Raw genomic sequence first — 16,405 nt, forward strand, 5'->3', positions numbered from 1 at the left:
AATATTTACAAATTCTTCTGAGATTTTAACTCCTTTCAAGATAGTTTATCTGTAATTCTATTAATTTTTGATCTAATATAATATCCAGAATCTTTAATGAGGATTCTAGTTGTTAAGGTATATTATTTACAACAATTGAATCATCTATAGCCCCAGTTAAAAGAAGTGTTATTTGCTCACTATTCAATTTTGAACTGATGTTAGCCATCCAAGATGCAATCAAGGAGATACAGATCTCAATACTTGACCTAATTTCAGATCAGAAGGAGTTGAAATTAGCACAGTAAAGTCATCAGCGTAAATAAATGTTCGAAATCCTGCATGTTCTAATTCAGCACCCAGTGAAGACATAAGAACATTAAATAAGACGGGGGAAAGAGGAGACCCTTGAGAGATGCCAGCTATTGCTGACAATTTATCAGAGAAAGTACCATTCATCTTAACCATATAGGATCTCATGGTGAGAAAGCCTCTGAACCACTTCAAGACATTGCCCTCTATACCATTGTCATTCATTTATCACACCTCACATAAAACTATATGTTGTGTTACTGCTTCACTGTTCTTCCAAAATATTAAACCTAACAGAGTCTTAACACTACTAAACACCATAGCAGCACCAGCCCATTTACCATACTGCTACATTGCTCTGCCTTCAGTTATAAAATTGTGACTGAACATAGTCTGTGATTGTCAGACATTTTAAAAATGTCTGAAAATATAGATGAGTTTTTAACAACCATTTAAACTGCACTGTATTCTTACATAGATGCAGAAACCCTGTCAAAGCATTCCACAGTAATGGACTGGCCACAGAAAATGCAGCCGATCTGGTATGTGCATAATGCACTCTTTCTAAAGGTAATCGCGTTGCTGTCTCCGATCTCAACTTCCTCCTTGTTAAATAAACTGACAAACTGTGGACAGAATACCAGGTTTGCTGTACCATATAAGGTTTGATGGATCAAGGATAATACCTTAAACTGCACCCTATATCTCACTAGCAGCCAATGTAACTGTTTATTTATTGAGATTTATTTATTTAGATTTTGCTCACACCTTTTTCAGTAGTAGCTCAGGGTGAGTTACATTCAGGTACACTGGATATTTCTCTGTCCCAGGAGGGCTCACAGTCTAAGTTTGTACCTGAGGCAATGGAGCAAGATCACAAGGAGCAGCAGTGGGATTTGAACCGGCCACCTCTGGATTGCAAGACCGGTGCTCTAACCACTAGGCCACTCCTCCACACCACAGATTTATTAACCGCCTCTATGAAGAGATTCATCCAAGGCGGTGTACAGCAGGTACAGTTTAACATAAAACTTACAATTTTGTTAACAGCATAATAGTATGCTGGATGTGGGATGCAAAGAACAAATGTTAAAGAAACTTCAGACTGCTCAAAACATGGCAGCTAGGCTTATCTTCGGAAAAACGCGATTTGACAGCGCAAAACCCTTATGCGATAAATCACGCTGGCTCCCCATCAAAGAATGCATTGCTTTCAAAATCTGCACCCTGGTCCACAAACTTATCTATGGTGAAGCCCTGGGATACATGACAAACCTGATTTACCTCCCAACCATAAATGCATCCGAAACTACATGAACATATCTAAATCTGCACTACCCAAGCTGCAAAGGACTTAAATACAAATCAACCTACGCTTCCAATTTCTCCTATACAGTGGTGGAAATAAGTATTTGATCCCTTGCTGATTTTGTAAGTTTGCCCACTGACAAAGACATGAGCAGCCCATAATTGAAGGGTAGGTTATTGGTAACAGTGAGAGATAGCACATCACAAATTAAATCTGGAAAATCACATTGTGGAAAGTATATGAATTTATTTGCATTCTGCAGAGGGAAATAAGTATTTAATCCCTCTGGCAAACAAGACCTAATACTTGGTGGCAAAACCCTTGTTGGCAAGCACAGCGGTCAGACGTCTTCTGTAGTTGATGATGAGGTTTGCACACATGTCAGGAGGAATTTTGGTCCACTCCTCTTTGCAGATCATCTCTAAATCATTAAGAGTTCTGGGCTGTCGCTTGGCAACTCGCAGCTTCAGCTCCCTCCATAAGTTTTCAATGGGATTAAGGTCTGGTGACTGGCTAGGCCACTCAATGACCCTAATGTGCTTCTTCCTGAGCCACTCCTTTGTTGCCTTGGCTGTATGTTTTGGGTCATTGTCGTGCTGGAAGACCCAGCCACGACCCATTTTTAAGGCCCTGGCGGAGGGAAGGAGGTTGTCACTCAGAATTGTACGGTACATGGCCCCATCCATTCTCCCATTGATGCGGTGAAGTAGTCCTGTGCCCTTAGCAGAGAAACACCCCCAAAACATAACATTTCCACCTCCATGCTTGACAGTGGGGACGGTGTTCTTTGGGTCATAGGCAGCATTTCTCTTCCTCCAAACACGGCGAGTTGAGTTCATGCCAAAGAGCTCAATTTTTGTCTCATCTGACCACAGCACCTTCTCCCAATCACTCTCGGCATCATCCAGGTGTTCACTGGCAAACTTCAGACGGGCCGTCACATGTGCCTTCCGGAGCAGGGGGACCTTGCGGGCACTGCAGGATTGCAATCCGTTATGTCGTAATGTGTTACCAATGGTTTTCGTGGTGACAGTGGTCCCAGCTGCCTTGAGATCATTGACAAGTTCCCCCCTTGTAGTTGTAGGCTGATTTCTAACCTTCCTCATGATCAAGGATACCCCACGAGGTGAGATTTTGCGTGGAGCCCCAGATCTTTGTCGATTGACAGTCATTTTGTACTTCTTCCATTTTCTTACTATGGCACCAACAGTTGTCTCCTTCTCGCCCAGCGTCTTACTGATGGTTTTGTAGCCCATTCCAGCCTTGTGCAGGTGTATGATCTTGTCCCTGACATCCTTAGACAGCTCCTTGCTCTTGGCCATTTTGTAGAGGTTAGAGTCTGACTGATTCACTGAGTCTGTGGACAGGTGTCTTTCATACAGGTGACCATTGCCGACAGCTGTCTGTCATGCAGGTAACGAGTTGATTTGGAGCATCTACCTGGTCTGTAGGGGCCAGATCTCTTACTGGTTGGTGGGGGATCAAATACTTATTTCCCTCTGCAGAATGCAAATAAATTCATATACTTTCCACAATGTGATTTTCCGGATTTAATTTGTGATGTGCTATCTCTCACTGTTACCAATAACCTACCCTTCAATTATGGGCTGCTCATGTCTTTGTCAGTGGGCAAACTTACAAAATCAGCAAGGGATCAAATACTTATTTCCACCACTGTATAAGCACACAATTGTGGAACGCATTACCAAAAGTCCTGAAAGCCACGCTCGACCACCTACATTTCCGGAAAAAAAACTAAAAACTTACCTGTTCGAGAAAACGTACTCGCTCGACCAATCCATCATAAATATCTGATCTCTGCAACACAACATACCTAATGTATGAAATGGACATAACACAACCCTTCCGTTGAATGATTCCCTAATGTGGCTGTACCACATGAACTCTATCTTACCACATTACTTTGTATTTGTTCACACTGGAATATGCAAACGCCTCTCCAGTACTATGTAAGCCACATTGAGTGTAAATAGGTGGGAAAATGTGGGATACAAATGACTTCAAAGAAATTAAGCAAATTGATAAGGCAAGACTTCCCTTGGCTGAACCCATGCTGACTCTGTCCCATTAAACCATGTTTGTCTATGTTCTGTAATTTTATTCTTTATAATAGTTTCCACTATTTTGCACAGCACCAATGTCAGGCTTACCGGTCTATAATTTTCCGGATCACCCCTAGAACCCTTTTTAAAAATCAGCGTTACATTGGCCACCCTCCAATCTTCAGGTACTATGGACAATTTTAATGACAGGTTACATATTACTAACAGCAGATCAGCAGTTTCATGCTTGATTTCTTTGAGTACCCTTAGATGTATGCCATCCTGTCCAGGTGATTTACTACTATTTAAGTTGTCAATTTGGCTCAGTCCATCTTCCAGGTTCACCAAGATTTCTTTCATTTCCTCTGCATAATCACCCTTGAAAACCATTTACGGTACAGGCAGATCACTTACATCTTCTTCTGTAAAGACAGAAGCAAAGAATTCATTCAGTTTTTCCGCTATCCTCACTGAGTGCCCCTTTTGCTCCTTGGTAATCTTACGGTCCCACGGATTCCCTCGCTGGCTTTCTGCTTCTGATGTACCTGAAAAATTTGTTACTGTGAGTTTTAGCCTCTGCAACAAGTTTCTCTTCATATTCTCTTTTAGCCTTATAGCCTTGTAGCGCTATAGAAATGCTAAATAGTAGTAGTAGTAGTATTAATGCTTTGCATCTGACTTGCCAGTGCTTATGTTGCTTCTTATTTTCTTAATTTGGGTCCTTTTTCCATTCTTTGAAGAACAATCTTTTGGCTGTACTGGCCTCTTTTACTTCATCTTTTAGCCATGCTGGCTGACATTTTCTCTTCTTTCTACATTTGCAAATACATGGAATGCATCTGTTCTGGCCTTCCAAGATGGTATTTTAGAATAACTTCCATGCCTGATTTAGGGAACTAACCTTTGCAGCTGATCCTTTTAGTTTCTTTTTATCCATTTTTCTCATTTTATTGTAGTCGTCCTTTCAAATATTAAATGCAGCTAAAGTAGATTTCCTCTGCGGGTTCATCCCAGATTGTAGCTCAAACTTGATCATGTTATGATCACTGTTTCTCAGGGGGCCCAACACCGCCACCTCTCGCACTATGCCCTGCACGCCCTCAAGGACCAGATCCAAAATGACTCTCCCTCTTGTCGGTTCCTGGACCAGTTACTCCAAGAAGCAGTCGTTTATTACATCTAGAAATTTTATCTTCCTGGCACTCCCTGTCCTATGCTGCTATCTTCCACGTGATGCAAGCTCTGCCCCCAACTGATGCGTTTTTTTTTTTTTTTGTTAAACGAAAGTAGCTGGAGCAGCCCTATGTTAGAAACTGATTTTTCAAGTAAACCAGTTAGTTGAAAAAATCGATATTCTGAGCAACTTCTGCTTGTTCATTGTACTCTGAGGGATGGCAAATATAACCCTTAATACTGAAGAATTGTTGTATTAGATGCTGAAGTTATTGCTGGAGGGGGTCTGGTAAAAAGTGGGTAATTTTCCCAAAGAGAGAGTGGGAGGGAATTGGAGCTGTTCACAGAGAGCCAAGATGGAGCCTACCTACCAGGTTACATCATACAATTGGTGTTACAAAGAATTTAAAGAAGACAAGAGGATTTGTTCAAGCCTTTGCCTTTGTAGGAAAGTACATTCTGAGTAAAGTTGGAAAGGTGTTGTATTATAATTGGAAAATGGACCATCAAGTCCTACTTTGTTTCCTGTGTTTCAACCAGTCTCCAATAGGGGAATATATTCTCTCTCATAACATTTTCATTTCTTGATGCTTTCTGAAAATTCAACTACTCTATATTGACCTGTTGCTTGTTAGATTTTTTTCAAAGGTGTAAACAAATTGGTAAGGCAAGACTTCCCTTTACTAAACACATGCTGACTCACTTCCCATTAAGCGCATATATGCCAAAATTGTAAGTGCTATTGTGTAAATATGCACATATCTTACACATAACGTATTTTGTAGGTCGGCATGCACATAGCACATGAATTATAGAATACTATAAAGTTAGATGCCTATAAACAGAACTTAAGCACACATGTTCATGCCAGCTCTATATGTTCTATAAAGGAAAGTAAATGCTCCTGCCAGGCACCCATTTACAGAATTATCCCTTGTTTCACTTTCTCAAGTCACTTATAAAACTACCCTTATTATGTGAGGCATAGTTGCTCCCACCTCTGTATGGGGTATTCTAGTTCTGTGTGTGTTGGGGGAAGGCTGGCCTGATGTTACTTACATGAAAACAGGAAAGGTGAGCATGGCTGGTGCTGTCTGTAAGGTAGTGGTGGGGTGGAAGGTACCATATATGCTAGATGAGCTGAGGGCTGTACTTGGCTGTGCAGAGAGCATACATTATGTTCTTACTTTACCATTAGTTTTGCAAAACTGGACAACTCCTTCTGCATTTCTGTTTCCAGGACTTTTCCCTGAACACTTAATTGAGGTGTTGAGCAGAGAGCTGGCCCTGGAGTGCGATTACAAGAGGGAAGCTGCCTGTGCTAAGAAGTTCAGGTGAGTGTACAGTCCTTTCCCTTGTTGCATGCATTGAGATGGTAGTGTGAAACTAGACAAGAGCAGCAACTAACCCAAGCTTAGTTACATCATATAGAAAGGCCCTTACTGTGGTGATAACGAACAAAAAGGATATTGCCAGGGTCAGCAACCCTAATTAAACCCTTACATAATGTTTTGAATCTTTTCAGGTCTATGCCAGTGGTTAGGGGTTTAATCTGTTCAAGTCAAGCAAGACTTGAGTATAAACACTGGGTCATGTACAATCATTTTCCAAGTGTAGATCACATATTTATTAGCATTTGTTTACCGCCTTTTTGTAGGAATTCACTCAAGGTGGTGTACAGTAAAAATAAATCAAACACATGAGCAATAGGCAATTACAGCAATACAAATATTCAAATAACAATACAAAGTATGTCATAGTATACTACATACAATGTCAACACAATACGTAATAGAACATTTTGATTGACAGTAAAGGGATAAGCAAAGATGGAACATATACATAGGTAAGAGAGTACGAAATTGAAAGAAAATTGTAGAAAGTGTTTTCTCAGAGGACAAACAGGACTGTATACATGTGGGTGACTAATGTAAACAAAGGTGCACATGAGGTCAGAGAGATGGTTAAATATTATCTTAGCTAGGGAAGGAGTGGATAAACATGTCCTTCTGCAGTATGTGCAGCCCGTGTCACTCCTTGTGTCTATGAGCGAGACTAACAAGTTAGTTACTTCTTCCATTAAAGGCCTGGTTGAAGAGCTAAGCTTTCACCTGCTTCCTGAAGTAGAGATAGTCTTGTGTTAAGCGGAGTTTTTCAGGCAGTGCATTCTAGAGGGTTGGGGCTACTCTGGAGAAGGCTCGCTTGTGAATATACAGAACATAATGTGTAAATGTTGCAAAAGTTGGAGAAGGTGGCAGGGTCTGCTTGTGCCATACAAATACAATTGGTAATTTGCAGAATATAAGTTTGAGTGTCAAATAAGATTTAACTTGAGCAGAGAAATATTTCTTGGAAAAACTTTCTTTGGAATGTCATATAGTCAGTGTGAGATCTAATCTCAGATGGAAGGGCATTCCAGGTGAAAAGCTACTAATAATCTAATCTGTGATTTTTAGAGCACTAAATTCCCACAAAGGGTCCAAAGCAGGTTTATGATAAGACCAGAAAATACAATATAATAAACATAACTACAAAGCAAAAATAAAATAATTACAATCTTTAACCTAGATTAACAAGTAAGTATTTATCAAATAAAGCAGTCTTAAATTTGCTTAGAAAAATAGCATAAGAATTTCATGCCTAAAATCAATTGGGAGAGATTTCCAATGTTAAGCAGCCTGATGAGTAAGATCTTTCATAATTTCTTTTAGAAACCAAACAACAAATTGGAGAAAAAAGAAGAAAATATTATTGTTCTTCAGTTTTATAGTTGAGAGAAAGAGTGATGAAGTAATTCATAGAAAAAGACTGAAGATTTGAAAACTAAGCAAGAAACCTTGGCAGGGCACTGTCTTGTATCTCATTTTTGGAAAGCACTCTTATAGCTAATCCCTCGTGACAGGAAAATGTGACAAATTCTGTCCCTGTTGCATGGCTTTGGAGTTTAGATTAAAATTTCTGTGTTAATTTGGATGTGATGCCTTAATCTCTAGAGTTTATATTGTGAGATTTTCTCTTTCCCAATGCACACATGCAGACCCAGCAGCAGGCTCTGGGCCCATTTGAGCATAGAGCCAAGTGAAGGATGTCCTTGCCACTGATTGCCCCACCCCACCAAAGTAAACCTTCCTGTGTTTAGGTTTACTGAATTAAAACCTGTCTCTGCTCATCAGTATACTCGGAATTCCTTACTAATCTACCCAGGCGTTTTGTCCTGTCTGTAGGGCACTGTGTTTTTAAAATGCTTTAAAAGATCTATTTTTAATCATTCCGGTAACAAATTCTCCATCTGTGGGCTTCAGTGTTTGGGGAGTGCTGCAGGTTATTGCAGAGAGCCCTCAATATCCATAACACGGTCTTCTGTGGCCACATTCTAGATATCCTCAATGAATGTTAATTGGCTGTATTTGCATGCCTGTGATCCAAGAGCCAGGTTATTGAGTGTGTGTTGATTAATTACCCTATGGCCTTTGAGGGCTGAAGCTGATTACTCTTCAATTTATTTATTTATTAGGATTTATTTGCCACCTTTTTGAAGGAATTCACTCAAGGCGGTGTACAGTGAGAACAACTGTGCGTGTACCTGTACAGCTGTATCTTGAACATATCAACTCATATTGGTATAGTTAAACTTACTGAGGAGAAAGTGTAGCTCTGAACACTTCCACCTCACTGCTCTCCTAAAATATTTTACTTTAATCTTCATTGTAAAAAATAAAAATAGAGTTAAGAGACCAGAGACTGAACTTATTAAAGTGCTGCTTTGGAGAACATAACAGCTCAGGGCTCAGGCCTGGTTTATTGGTCGTAGACTTGTCAGAGAGCCGATGTTTGCCTGCTGTATGGGGTGGTGAATGCTATGTAAGGGTGATGCTGATGGGCACTCTTCATGCCTCAGCTGGAAAACTTGTGATGCAAAATGTAAAAATAACTAGGTTAGGGACAAGAGAGAGAGCTGAATAGTCAGTATTTTCAGAAAATGTGTCTTAAGGATCAAGATAGCCAAAGAGAAATTTGTCGCGAAGATCACAGACCAAACTGGTTACCAACAGTGCATATTCTATACACTGCATGTACAAGCCCTTTGTGTGTGTGTAATAAGGGCAACTTTCGTACTGGAAATGCCTGGGTTTTGAAGATACATATTATAACTTTGATAGACTGCACTTTGCTTTCTTACAGGGAGCTGATGAAGGACCATCCTTTCTTTTATGTGCCTGCTGTAGTAGATGAGCTCTGCAGTGAACATGTCTTGACTACAGAGCTTGTGTCTGGCTTCCCACTGGACCAAGCCGAAGGGCTGAGCCAGGAAATTCGAAATGAGGTATTTCATTTGGACCAAAGGGAATGGAAGGGGAAATGATTAAGAACTCTTCTGCTTTACGATTCTCTAATGTGACTGTTCCACATGAATTTTATCTTACCACAACATCACTATGTATTTGTTCACACCGGAGTCTGCGAACGCCTCTCTGGTACTATGTAAGCCACATTGAGCCTGCAAATAGGTGGGAAAATGTGGGATACAAATGTAACAAATAAAAATAAACTATCAGGGTTATTTATATTTTTGTCAATCCTAGGACTGTCAACAAAGATTGTCATCCCTTCCACATGACAGGGTCTAAAATGTATATACGTTTATACTTTCTGTTTATCATTATAAAACAAAATAAGTAAAAACTACTTGTACAGGAAATACAAATCATGAAGAAATAATATAAATGGAACAGTTTTTCAAAATAAGGGAAATGAAAAACTAAAGAAATTACATTCTTCCATATTTACATTCAGCCCCAAACTCAAGGGGGGGGGGGGGGGGGGGGGGCAGGACTAGAAAATAGGGGAAAACAAAAAAACAGTAAAAAAAAAATAGCAAGGACAAAACTGTTAATTAACTGAGCGGTCAACTAGATACATGGACAATAGGGATGCGAGCTTTTTAAAGTCTAGAAAGGCACATGATTACTCTGGGACATAGAAACATAGTTCTCCAAGGACAAGCAGGACATGATAATCTCACATATAGGTGATGTCATCAACGGAGCCCGGCACAGAGATGCTCCTCAGCGTTCTTTTTCTCGAAGCTTTCCAGTGAGTAAACATAGAAACAAAGAAAAATGAAGGCAGATAAAAACCATAAGTCCCAACCAGTCTAACTATCCATACCATCTACTATTACTTCCTCTCCAGTAGAGATCCTATGTACTTGTCCCAAGCTTGCTTGAATTCAGATAGTCTTCTTCTCCACCACCTTCACTGGGAGGCTTTTCCATGAATTCACCACCCTTTCTGTGAAAAAGTATTTCCTCAGGTTACTCCCAAGACTGACCCATTTCACCTTCATCCTATGCCCCCTCATTCCAGAGTTTCCTTTCAATTGAAAGAGACTTGCTCTTGGGCATTTATGCCACAGAGGTATTTAAACGTCTCTGTCGTATCTCCCCTCTCCCGCCTTTCTTCCAGAGCATACATATTGAGATCTTTAAGTCTGCCTTCATACACTTTATGATGAAGACCACAGACCATTTTAGTAGCTGCTCTCTAGATCAACTCCATCCTGTTTATATCTTTCTGAAGATGTGGTCTCTAGAATTGTACACAGTACTCTAAAAGAGGTCTCACCAGAGACTTATATAGAGGCATTATCACCTCCTTTTTCCTGTTGGTCATTCCTCTCCTTTTGCACCCAAGCATCCTTCTAGCTTTCAGTGCTGCATATGTCTAGTAATGCTATAAAAATGATTAGTAGTAGTACTTTCACCATCTCCTTTTCCACTTTTTGGCAACCTTAAGCTCATTGACAGCGCCAAACCACTCAGAGAAAAATTGCACTGGCTACCAATCAAAGAACGCATCACTTTCAAAATCTGCACGACTGTTCACAAAATTATTTATGGCGAGGCACCGGGATACATGACAGACCTCATTGACCTGTCAACCAGAAACGCCACAAAATCTGCACGATCATATCTAAACCTCCACTACCCAAGCAGCAAAGGACTCAAATACAAATCCACCTATGCAACCAGCTTTTCCTACCTAAGCGCACAACTATGGAACGCATTGCCAAAAGCAGTAAAAACTACGCTCGACCACCTAAATTTTCGGAAAGCACTAAAGACAGACCTGTTCAGAAGAGCATACCCCACCGATCCAACATAAAAATACCTGGTCACCTGTGACACAACATAACCAAAGACTGCAACGGACATTACCTGACTCTTCTTCCCCCTTTCTAAGTTCCCCCCAACTGTTTCCTACTACACATATACCTCATTATACCACAATATCACTTTGTATTCATTCATACTATGTATTTGTTCAAACCATAATCGGCTAACAGCGTTAACGGTTATATGTAAACCACATTGAGCCTTCAAAAGGTGGGAAAATGTGGGATACAAATGTAACAAATAATAATAATACGATCACCCCCAAGTCCTGCCCCACTTTTGTGCACAAAAGTACTTCACCCCTTAAACGCTACCTCTCCCTGAGGTTTTTGCAGCCCAAATCATGACCTTGCATTTTTTAGCATTAAATCTTAGCTGCAAAATTCTGGACTGTTCTTCAAGCTTCGCTAGATCCCTCCTCATGTTATCCGCAGCATCAGGGATGTCTACCTTATTGCAGATTTTGATAAGATCCACAAAGAGGCAAACCTTACCAGACAACTCTGTGGCAATATCATTTACAAAAATGTTAAAAAGAACTGGCACAAGAATAAAACCTTGCGGCGCATCACTGGTAACATCCCTTTCCTCAGAGTGAGCTCCATTTACCCTCTGCCTCCTTCCACTCAGCCAGTTCTTAACCAATTCAGTCACTTTAGGGCCCATACCAAGGCACTCAGTTTATTTAAAGTTATCTTTGTGGAACTATGTCAGATATTTTGCTAAAATGTAAGTACACCATATCTAGTGCTCTCCCAACTCTCTGGTTACCCAGTCAAAGAAATTCATCAGATTTGTCTGACAAGACCTAGTGAAACTATTCTGCCTTGGGTCCTGCAAGCCATTCAGTTTCAGAAACTTCACTATTCTCTGTGCTAGAAGCATTTCAGAGGCCAATGCAGTCGAACCCATACCACCAAAAGAAAAAGGGAAGGAATTGTATTCCAAGTATTTTGGTTCCAAAAAAAACCAGGAGGATTTCGTTCATCCTCAACCTAAGGGTCCTGAACAAATATCTGTAAAAGCAGAAGTTCAGGAAGGTTTCTCTGGGCACCTTGATCCCTGTGATTTAAGAAAATGATTGGCTATGCTCTCTGGACTTAAAGGATACCTATACCTACAGTCAGATAACATCAGTCACAGAAAGTATCCAAGATTTGAGAAGGAAAACACCACCACTGGTATTGCATCCTACTTTTTGGCCTTATGTCAACTAGAATATTCACAACATGTCTCAGAGTAGTTGCATCGCTACACATACTGGGAGTACATGTTTCTCCCTACGTAGAGAGTGACACGGGGACTCACAATAACCATGGGGACAGAACCCGTGGGGACGGGGACAAACTTTGTCTCTGTGTCACTTTCTACTTTGAAGCCTGTTAATGAACTGGACTGTTTATGTTTGAGTGATGCAGATGACAATATTTTGATTTTTTGGAAAAACAAGCAAACATGCTGGCTACAACTAGCAAAATTTGCATGTGAGATGATGGTATCCTGTACATTCCTGCTACGAGCACATCTTCTAAGAAGACATCTTCTATTGCAGGAAGGACTGTGGAAGACAAGAGAGCTAGACTGAAACCTGAGATTGTTGATGACTTTCTTATTTAGCCACAGATTAGAAAATCATAACAGTGCTTCATAAGGCATATTTCTCCCCTGCTAGGACATACAGAACGGGTTGTATTTTGTACCCCCTGAACATTTTAACAGGGTAGATTAAGATTCCTTGGGGTAGTAGAAGTCAGCTATTGTTGGGGTTGGAAGGGTAGAGGGTGGTGGTGGAGAGAGGGGGTTATTACAGTTGCTCGTTGTTCTTATTGTTTTCTTTTTATGGTTTATAAACAGCAGTTGCATAGCATATTGTTACTTTTTATACTTTAATAAAAAGATTTAAGTATAAAATAATAAGTGTTTGAGGCTTCTGCAAGTGAGGACAAAGCCCACGGGGATGGGACGGGGACACAACCTGTGGGGACGGAGACAGGGCCCACAGGAACAGGACTGGGACGGAGACAGAACCTGTGGGGGATGGGGTGGGAGTGGAGACAACCCTTGGGGAACGGGGTGGGGACGGAGACAAACTTTGTCCTTGTGTCATTCTCTATCCCTACCTACACGATTGGCTGGTAAAGAGCACATCAAAAGAACGAGCGGAGAATATGCCTCTGGAAAGAACAATCCAAATCATAGTTACTTGATGCTAGGGTCCACCTTGGGGGTTAGCACCCAAGAAAAAGATCTAGGTGTAGTTGTAGACAATATGCTAAAATCTTCTGCACAGGGTGTGGTGGTGGTCTCCAAATAGGATGGTAGGAATTATTAGGAAAAGGACGGTAAATAAGACCGAGAGTACTATAATGCCTCTGTATTGCTCCATGGTGCGACAGCATCTTGAGTATTTCATTCAATTGTGCTTTCCGTAGCTCAAAAAAGATATATTGGAATTAGAAAAGGCTCAAAGAAGAGCAACCAAAATGCTAATGGGGATAGATCATCTCTCATATGAGCTAAAGAGGTTAGGGCTCTTCAGCTTGGAAAAGAGACGGCTGAGGGGAGATGCTATTCAGGTCTATTGATTTTTTTACGCTTTCAAAAAGTAAAAAGACTAGGGGACACTCAATGAAGTCACATGGAAATATTTTCAAAACAAATAAGAAGAAATATTTTTTCACTTACTAATAGTTAAGTTCTGGAACTCGTTGCCGGAGGGTGTAGTAACAGCAGTTAGCATAACTGGGTTTAAAAAAAGGTTTGGAAAAGTTGTTGGAGGAAAAGTCCATAGTCTGCTATTGAGACAGACATGGGGAAGGAACTGCTTGCCCTGGGATTGGTAGCATGGAATGCTGCTACTATTTGGGTTTCTGCCAGGTACTTGTGACCTGGATTGGCCACTGTTGGAAACAGGATACTGGGCTAAATGGACCATTGGTCTGACCCAGTATGGCTATTCTTATGTTCTGAGGCATGACTGTGCCTTAAATATTGTGTTCATTCCTGATTGCTTCATCTCAAAAAAGATATAATGCGGTTAGGAAAGGTTCATAGAGAAGGGCAGCCAAAAATAACAAAGAAGATAGAACACCTCTCTTATGAAGAAGGTTAAACAGGTTAGAGCAGTTTGGAGAAATTACATAAGTTTATAAAATGGAGTTGGGTGGAACAGTTAAATAGGAAACAGTTGTTTAACCTTTCAAATGCTAGAACAAGAGGCCAGTCTATGAAACTAATGACCTAGAAATTGAAAGTATATTGTAGAAAGTGTTTTCTCCAAGGACAAACAGGACTGTATACATGTGGGTGACATCACTGACACAGTACTCCAGAAACGTTTTTTGGGGGGAGGGGGTTTAAGTATCTGGACTGCTACAAATCTCTACACAGAAACTGCATGCTAGCAGAATACTGCACCTTGTTCACAAGCAGAAATTACAGACAGACCCTCAATAAATATGAAACAAGGGACCACACATCAATAGTAGAGCTATGAAGGCAAAAAAACCTGAATTGGAAGCTCAAATCAGTCTCTGCATGTAGAGCAAACAAGAGAAATACAAACTGAATTACAAGATATCAGAGAGATGCAGTTCCAAAACCGGCCATATTTCAAGTAGTATGAATTCAAAATAAAATACTTTTTTTTGTTTGAACAGTTTGTTATTCCATTTCCTTTGTTCCCTTTTTCTCTGTTTCTTCTATCTTTGCCGGGTCTCCTGTTTGTCTGGCATTGCTTCTCTCTCCACATGCACCATCCTTCTGTCTGCACTCTAATTTGTCCTCTCAATCATCTACTTTCTGTGTCTCTGTCCTTATCCTACTCTAGAACTCAACATCTGCCCTCCCAGTCTCCTCATCTCCCCCCTTTTCCAGCATCTGCCCCCCCCCCATCTCCTCCCTTGTCTAGCATTAACCCCATGTTCCCATCTCCCCCCCCCCCTTTACAGCATTCTGTCCATTGTCTTCCCCCTTTCTAGGATTGTCTCTCTGTTTCCCTGTAGAGAATAAGCATTTAAACAGTGGAGTATGTGGGATAAAAGCAATAAGTGTATTCTAGATGATATTGTTCCTGTAAGAACGTTTCTCCTTGGTATAATGAATCATTATTGGTTATGAAGAAACAATGTAGAAAGTTAGAATGATTTTGCTGCCGTGGCTATGAAAGCAAATAGGATGATAGGTATTATTAGGAAGGGAATGGAAAACAAAAATGAGGATGTTATGATGCTTTTGTATCGCTCCATGGTGCGACTGCACCTTGAATATTGCGTTCAATTCTGGTCACCACATCTCAAAAAGGATATAGTGGAATTTGAAAAGGTGCAGAGAAGGGCGACAAAAATGATAAAGGGGATGGGACGACTTCCCTATGAGGGAAGACTAAAGCAGCTAGGGCTCTTTAGCTTGAAGAAAAGATGGCTGAGGGGAGATATGATAGAGGTCTATAAAATAATGAGTGGAGTGGAAAATGTAGATGTGAAGCGTCTGTTTACTCTTTCCAAAAATAATAGGACTAGGGGGCATTCAATGAAGCTACAAAATAGTAAATTTAAAACGAATCTGAGAAAATATTTCTTCACTCAACGTGTAATTAAACTCTGGAATTCATTGCCAGAGAATGTGCTAAAGGAGGTTAGCTTAGCGAGGTTTAAAAAAGGTTTGGACGGCTTTCTAAGGGAAAAGTCCATCGACCATTATTAAAATGGCTTAGGGGAAATCCACTGCTTATTTCTAGGATGAGCAGCATAAAATGTATTGTACTTTTTTGGGATCTTGCCAGGTATTTGTTACCTTGATTGGCCACTGTTGGAAACAGGATGCTGGGCTTGATGGACCTTTGGTCTGTCCCAGTATGGCAACACTTATATAGTTTGGTGGAGACAATGTTAAAATGGAGAGCTGAAATTAATAAGTATAAAAATTATTATGAGCTACAAAAAAGGATATATTGCAAATTAGTAGGAACAAGTAGTGTTGATTCAAAAGTTCTTTATAGAATTGATCACTCTTTAACTACAGTTACTGACTTGTTACAAGCAGATATTTGTCAACCATTAGCTCAGGATTTGGCTATTTTCTTTAGAGAGAAAATTGAGAGAATCAGATTTAATGTTCCATTATTGACTTTGGATGATTCTAAAAGTGTGAGTAGTACTAATAATATGGAAACTCCAGCAGATAGAATATGGGAGTATTTTTCTGAAGTAGGTATAGAGCAGTTGCATGGTTTTATCAAGAAATATTTCTCTTCTCATTGTATTTTGGATAATTGTCCAACATATTTGTTAGAAACATCTTCATTACATTTTATTGGATGATGAGAAATTGGTTGAATTTAGGATTTTTGGAAGGGATTTTGCCTCATTATCTAGGATCTATAATTCTTAATG

General features: G+C 40.2%; 1 protein-coding gene across 2 annotated transcripts in view; it reads left to right on the plus strand.

Annotated features, from left to right (window-relative positions):
* COQ8A (coenzyme Q8A) overlaps positions 1-16,405 on the plus strand; it is a 224,570-nt gene that overhangs the window by 185,465 nt on the left and 22,700 nt on the right. For both annotated transcript variants that reach the window (XM_030195735.1, XM_030195736.1), the window contains exons 10-11: positions 6,077-6,170; positions 9,019-9,160. In XM_030195735.1, the coding sequence (XP_030051595.1) occupies positions 6,077-6,170; positions 9,019-9,160 (236 nt within the window). The remainder of the gene's footprint in view (positions 1-6,076; positions 6,171-9,018; positions 9,161-16,405) is intronic.

The sequence above is a fragment of the Microcaecilia unicolor genome, chromosome 3 (genome assembly GCF_901765095.1).
Source record: "Microcaecilia unicolor chromosome 3, aMicUni1.1, whole genome shotgun sequence".
Lineage (NCBI taxonomy): Eukaryota > Metazoa > Chordata > Amphibia > Gymnophiona > Siphonopidae > Microcaecilia > Microcaecilia unicolor.